Here is a 7,702-nt window from a genome sequence, read left to right as displayed (position 1 = left end):
TTACTCTAGCTCTAGGCGCCTCATATGAGAGAGAGAGAGAGAGAGAGAGAGAGAGAGAGAGAGAGAGAGAGAGAGAGAGAGAGAGAGAGAGAGAGAGAGAGAGAGAGAGAGAGAGAAAGTGAACTCTCTCTCTCTTAGCAATAGTTAAGTAGTAATTGTATCTTAATAACATAGCTTCCTAAAAAATTACTTGACACAAAACAAAGGTATTGGCATTAGCAATACCGTACAACAGTTTGGACTGGCTGGTGTGGCACGTGTGGATGAGAAAACATACGTGCCCCTGCAAAGAAGTTTTTTATTGTCATTTATGGAAACTCTCATGTGTGTAACATTAATTTTGTTCAGTAACAATAGTGTAGACTAATGTTTTGATTTAAAATTAACCATCATTATCAACAACTGATTTTTCAAACATCGATATTTACCGAAAGGGATAGTGATGGCGATAGTATGGTTGATGATTACTGGACGTTAGCTGCATGCATGCACGATCACATCAGTGCTATTGCTAAGATGCAGGGAAAATTATAGAACATGATACATTATTTACTCCATTTCATGGTGGTTGGCAGTTTGTAAAACAAATAAAATAATAATAATAATAATAATAATAAATAACAACAACAACAACAACAACAACAACAATAATCTATAAAATTCAAATAAAATACAACTTTTTTGCTGGGAGTTGTACTGGGTTGCAACATTTGCGTAGTGATGGCAAGATCTTGGAGAAATACGGATAAAAAAAAAAACGGAGGCGCTGAAAATTTCTTAATAAGGTCTAGTGAATAGTTTTCGTAGGAGGTACGAATTTCGTTAGGAATTCTGAATTATATAACTCGTTCGTGAATATCAGGCCGGTTTCATGTAGTTATGGAACGAGTTGGAAAGTGTACGAATGATTTACACAAAATGACACACACACACACACACACACACACACACACACACACACACACACACACACACACACACACACACACACACACACACACACACACACACACACACACACACACACACACTAGTTCAGTTCAGCTTGTTGACCACAGCAACCAATACAATCAACACATGTTCATATTATCTGAAATTATAAATTTTTGTGTCACATTCCATTATACATCAGCAGTCCATATTCTGTAGCCGTTCACTATTTTTATACTGGAATGCATATTAGTGGTGATCTTTAATGTCTTTCACAAACTAACAATATATTATGAATGATTAGGCAAGTCACATTGTGTTACAAGGCGTCGGAAAATAATTTTCCTAATAAGTGCCTCTGATGTGCCGAGTTAGTGGACATTACTAAATGACATTACACTACTACATGACATCACACACACACACACACACACACACACACACACACACACACACACACCACACTTTTAGGCAGACGTGGTTAAAGGCAAAAGCGACCTCTGCATTGTTCAGTTTTGGTTGTATTTTTCTATTCATCTGATTAATTCTCTTTTGCGAGTGGCAGGGCTCCGAGGAGCTTTCCAAAATTTGTAGTGTCAGCGGTGTTTTGTTCCTCTTGGAACATCGGGCAAATGATGCTCCCGAGAACACATCGTCATCAAAAGAACAGACAAGATCTCCGCCATCGCCATCATCGCAAAAGAAGATTACGTGAGAAAAATATTTTATTCTTTCTGACACCACGAAATTTGAAGCAATTACAAGAAATCAAACAGAGAACATCAAAAAGATCAGTGCTATGGTAGCTGTCATCAACTCCATCTTTACCGCCCCAAAGTTTCAAACTCACCGGGGATTTCTCCCGTGGCTGCACCTACGGAAACATAAAGAATGACAAGCAAGGAAACTCACTCCTGCCGATAATCTCACACCGGCCGACACCAACCTACACCATAGCCAAGAGACTCAATGAGATCCTCACACCTTACGTCCCATCTTGCTACTCACTGACATCCACAAGTGACTTCTTGGAACTACTGAAGTCTTCCCTCAATCGGAAGACCACAGCATCTTCTCACTCGATGTCAAAAGCCTCTTCACCAATGTTCCGGTAGAAAGAATAATCGAGTACATTCTAGATAGAGTCTACAGGAATGAAGACACCCCGAACCTCAACATACCAGAAGACAAGCTCAAGGCACTACTACAAATCTGCATCAGAGATGCGCCTTTCACCTGTCCACGCGGCAAAATGTACAAGCAAAGTGACGGAGTAGCGATGGGAAGCCCACTAGGTGTTCTCTTCGCAAACCTCTTCATGGGAACAATTGGAACCAACACATTGCAAGGCAACCGCCCCTTAATCTACTGCCGCTACATTGATGACATATTCGTCCGGATCAAGAACACAGAAGAGCTCCAGAACCTGAAAGAAAGGCTCACCGGAGCCTCTAGCCTTCAGTTCACATATGAAGAATCGAAGGGAACCCGTTTACCATTTCTGGACGTGCTGGTGGGCGTGCAACTCAGGCGTGAAGACAATGCCTCGACGGAGACAGCAAATGCCCACAACGCTACCTACAGTCTCCTATCATCGCATATGTCCAATGTGCCCTCACCCACTGCTCCTCCTGGGACTCAACACACAGGGAATTGCAACGCCTCTCACAAGTCCTCATTAACAACTGTTAAAAGAAGTGGACGAAGTCATCAAGAATTCCACCAACAAATGGCACTCCAGCGCCGAATATCCACCCAGAGAAGATAACATCAAGCTATTCTACAAGAACCACATGTCCACGGAATATAAAGCGAATAAAAAGGCCATCAAGAACATAATCATGAGAAACGTTAAATCAACAAACTCAGATCAAGACATCGAGCTCACCATATATTACAATACCCAGAAAACATCCCAACCTTTCATAAAAAACAAAAATGAAAAACCTAATACGCCTTTACGGATAGAAGACGTCGTCTACAAGCACAAATACACTGCTGAGGACTTTGGACCTCAATTCTACATTGGGATGACGACAACTACACTGTCGAGAAAGCTAACCTGCCATCTATCGAAGCCATCAAGGAGCACTACCGCATCAAACATCAAAAACAAGCATCACCCGCCAAATCATAGAGAATGGTGCCACCATCGTAGACAGTGAAAAGGACCAAAGAAGATTGAAGATACTAGAAGCCTCTACATAGAAGAAACATCACCTTCAATAAATTATCAATGTCCCGTCTTTGTTCCAAGAGGAACAAAACGTCGCTGACAATATATATATATATATATATATATATATATATATATATATATATATATATATATATATATATATATATATATATATATATATATATATATATATATATATATATATATATATATATATATATATATATATATATATATATATATATATATATATATACATATATATATATATATATATATATATATATATATATATATATATATATATATATATATATATATATATATATATATATATATATATATATATATATATATATATATATATATATATATATACATATATATATATATATATATATATATATATATATATATATATATATATATATATATATATATATATATATATATATATATATATATATATATATATAAAACACAAAAGTTTTTTCTTTATGTTGCGCAACACACACACACACACACACACACACCTATGCATATCCGTCCACACTCTGCTCCCTGCGCTGTTCTGAAAATTCCAATGATCAAACTAGGAGGCTAGATGAATACTGATTACCTCATTATCAAGAGCAATTCTTCTACTTAATACTGGAAGAGACTCAGATTGAATGACTAAGGGGAAGTAAGGAAATTTACATAGGGAATATGAGTGACTGCAGGGATATTATCTTCGGAGCTTCAGACTGAGTACATACGTGTGCAAGCCTCGTCCCCGGTCTCTCTCTCTCTCTCTCTCTCTCTCTCTCTCTCTCTCTCTCTCTCTCATTATTCTTTCCTCATTTCCTCTATTTTCCTCATTTCCTCGGTCTTACTACTTTTTTTCATTTCATATCATGTCATGTCGCTGCACTCAACATATATATGTATATATATATATATATATATATATATATATATATATATATATATATATATATATATATATATATATATATATATATATATATATATATATATATATATATATATATATATATATATATATATATATATATATATATATATATATATATATATATATATATATATATATATATATATATATATATATATATATATATATAAGAAAGCAGTTTAACGAGAATATCAACAAAATTATGATGATGCTACATAGTAACAGTAATAATAATAATAATAGTAATAATAATAATAAGAATAATAAGAATAAGAAAAAAGAAGAAGAAGAAGAAAAAGAAGAAGAAGAAGAAGAATACTGTGATGATAAAATGTGATGACAAAGCTGGGAAGATGTTTATCAAGCTTTTTTCATAAATGTACTGTGCCTACTCTGGTAATTTTCAATTACTTGCATTCCATAATGAGGTTGTTATAAGTGTACGTTTTATTAGTTTTTTTTTTCTGATCCATTGACATATATATCTTGTATTATATGTTGAAGATCTTACTTCTCTTTATGTGGCCTTATCTCAAGTGGTGTATATACTTCAATTTGAGCTTGATAATTAAGCTTGGTAATTAGTCAATTATTTTCTCACCTTCGAACTTTTTTTTTTGTTTATTTGTTCATACGAGTATTTGTACTTTTATTTCATATATTATATTTGTTATATCTGCAGTCTCTAAACTCATACAAATGCCGCTCCATACTTCCATTTTCCTTTTTCATCTCTCTCTCTCTCTCTCTCTCTCTCTCTCTCTCTCTCTCTCTCTCTCTCTCTCTCTCTCTCTCTCTCTCTCTCTCTCTCTCTCTCTCATTGATAAGCTTTCTTCATTCTTATATCCCAGAAATCGAGCAAATTAGATTTTTTTTCTTTCTGGATCATCAGTACCTGCTTTTCATTCAAGTTGGAAGCATTAATCATTCCCAGTCGGAAATTCCTCAGTAGTCCATTTCCAGAGCAGGGTCGTTGCCGAGAGGTTAGCCCATTCCGAGGCATCAACTAAATATCTTTGAATAAATTAACACTATGTATATCCGATAATGGTTGGCTAGATTTGTCATTGCTTTGTCGCTATCATTAGGTTATAAGATCACGGCACACGTGAAAGTGGAAATCGGGCTTTGCCATAAATGGCTTCCCAGGAGACATGGGATGATCAGTATCGGAACCCGACGATACATTAGTACCAATTTTTAACTACAATATTAATAGAGCAACACCGATAAGAAAACAAATGCCTATTGCACTAATATACAACTGAAAAATAAAACCTGTCCTCATAATTCACAAATGACAAATAAATAATTTACATCACACATACACACACACACACACACACACACACACACTATCTTTTATGTAAGAGGTACCAGCCAAGAGCAACTAAAGTTCGGGAAAAAAATAAATAAAATAAAAAGGCCCACTATAGTGCCAGACCCCAAAGCAAGGCCATAATTAATTAACCAAAATCGGAAGATAAGCGTCTTGAAACCTCTCTCTTGAAAGTGTTCAAGTCATAGGAAGGGTGATATACAGAAGCAGGCAGGAGTTCCAGTTTATCAGTGAAAGCAATGAAAGATCGAGAATACTGATTAAATCATCCATTAAAGAGATGGACTGAATACAGGAGTCTGGTGTATTGAGGCCACGGGAGGAGGGGAAGCATGCAGTTAACAAGACCAGAAGAGCAGTTAGCGTGAAAATAGCGGTAGAAAAAGCAAGAGGCTGAAGACACGCACTTAGAGGAGACCACTTGATACGACCAAATCATTTTAATTTCACCCTGTCTAGAAGACCTGTACGAGTGAGACCTATCTCCCCATACATTGGGAGATAGGTCTCACATACAATGGATGGATAAGGTCCCTGTAAAAAGTTAGCAGCTAGGGAGGAGGGGGAAGAAAAAACTACCAGAGACGACTTGTATCTACAGATAGGAACAAACTCTGTTAAACATCACGGAAGTTGTCCTTGTTCAGTTATATTTACCAAAAAGTAGTAAGGAGCCACAAGTTTATTGGTGAATTGTGAACACGCATGTGTTGGTCTGTCCCTTATTCTCAAGTTTTCAATTTCAGTTCAATGTGAATGTTGTCGAGACCAAACACATATACAGGGTGAACTCTGAAAAGGACTTGCATTATGCACTCTTTGGCTTGTATCCAACCACTCATTCAAGATCCAGTAGCTAAGCAGCGTCAAGTATCTCTCTACTGCCTAATAACTCATACTCAGTATATTAAAAACATGTCATTTTTTTTTTAATGATTTATTTACTTATTTATTTATTAATTTTAATTTTATTATGGAATGGACAGTTTCCTGGAGGGGGCGTGTTATTGAATAGGTAAAGAACCACTGTTCTATAATCCTTCTGCTTATAATTTTCTCTCTTCTCCACTGGGCTCCTCATATCTTTATTTTGTCCTATAGCTCCGATTCCTCCTAAGGATCCCCAAACAAATGCTTCTGACATTTTATCTCTGCCATGGGAGGCCCTGAAGGGGTAATGTTTTGATTATCCATGGAATAACTACTACTACCGTGTCAAGGACCTGTCGCAGTGCTGAACGCATAACAGAGCTGATAGTGTCTGGCATGAAGGCATGAATTACTCACTCTCACTCGCTCTAAACCTTCCAGACATTGGTTTAACTGAGCCTGTTTCCGTGTTACAGATGATAGAGAGATGGGCTACAAATGATACTCGAGACGTCTATTATCTGAAACTCATGTAGTTTATATTTCTGCCAAAAATCTTACCAAGATTGTTCTCAGACTAGCCTACACAATTGCATCAATAGAAAATGTTAAAACTATTCTAGATCTGACTCCTCTTGTGGCATCCGCGATAAAGCGAAACATATCTCTGATAACTTTTTTTCTTATTCCACTCCTTTATTTCAACCTAATGGTTGATCTCTAAAGCTGAACTCTGCTAAAAACTCTGTCTTGGATTACTAAGGTTCGTTACTCACTCTTTCACCCTTCAACTATTTCATGCCACCCATTAATATTCTTTGCAATGATGTTTTTCATTCTCTCGCTGGCCTTAACCCTCGGAAGGGTTATGGACCTGAGTGGTTCCCTTATATTGTTCTCAGAAACTGTGCCTCCGTGCTTTCACCTTGCCTATTCAAAACTCTTCCAACTCTGTTTATCAATATCTACCGTTCCTTCTTGCTGCAAGTTTGCCTACATTGAGCCTGTTCCTAAAAAAGGACGAACTCTCTAATCCCTCAATCTACCGTCATATTGCTTTAATTTCCTACCTCTCTAAAGGTTTTTATTATATCCTCAACAGGAAGATTCTTGAACATCTTTCATTTCACAGTCTTGTGGGTTCCGTCGAGGCCGCTCTACTGGTGATCTGGCTTTCATAACTGAGTCTTCCAGAAAGAGGTCTTCCTCTTTTATCACTTTGGTGAGACGTTCTCTGTTGCCTTAGATATATCAAACGCTTTTGATAGAGTTAGGTACAAAGATTTGTTTTCGAAAGGACCTTCCTACGGCTTCTATCCTTCTAACTTTAACTTCATCTAAAGTTTTCTTTATTACCGTTATATTGCTGCTAAGGTAAACGATCAATGTTTTCTTAACTCTATTGACAGTGGCGTGTACTCAGGGT

General features: G+C 36.5%; 1 protein-coding gene across 1 annotated transcript; it reads left to right on the top strand.

Annotated features, from left to right (window-relative positions):
* Positions 1 to 2,209: 2,209 nt before the first annotated feature.
* LOC135113372 (uncharacterized) lies at positions 2,210 to 2,698 on the top strand. The gene has a single exon (XM_064028628.1). The coding sequence runs from the start codon at positions 2,210 to 2,212 to the stop codon at positions 2,696 to 2,698; it is 489 nt and encodes a 162-aa protein (XP_063884698.1).
* The last annotated feature ends 5,004 nt before the right edge of the window (positions 2,699 to 7,702 follow it).

The sequence above is a fragment of the Scylla paramamosain genome, chromosome 25, assembly GCF_035594125.1.
Source record: "Scylla paramamosain isolate STU-SP2022 chromosome 25, ASM3559412v1, whole genome shotgun sequence".
NCBI classification, from domain to species: Eukaryota; Metazoa; Arthropoda; class Malacostraca; order Decapoda; family Portunidae; genus Scylla; species Scylla paramamosain.
The sequence above is the reverse complement of the archived record's forward strand: the minus strand, read 5'-3'. Positions and strand labels throughout refer to the sequence as shown.

What these genes read in the sequence shown, in the direction of transcription:
- LOC135113372 (XM_064028628.1), top strand. Translation starts at nt 2,210, where the DNA reads ATGGGAAGCCCACTAGGTGTTCTCTTCGCAAACCTCTTCATGGGAACA.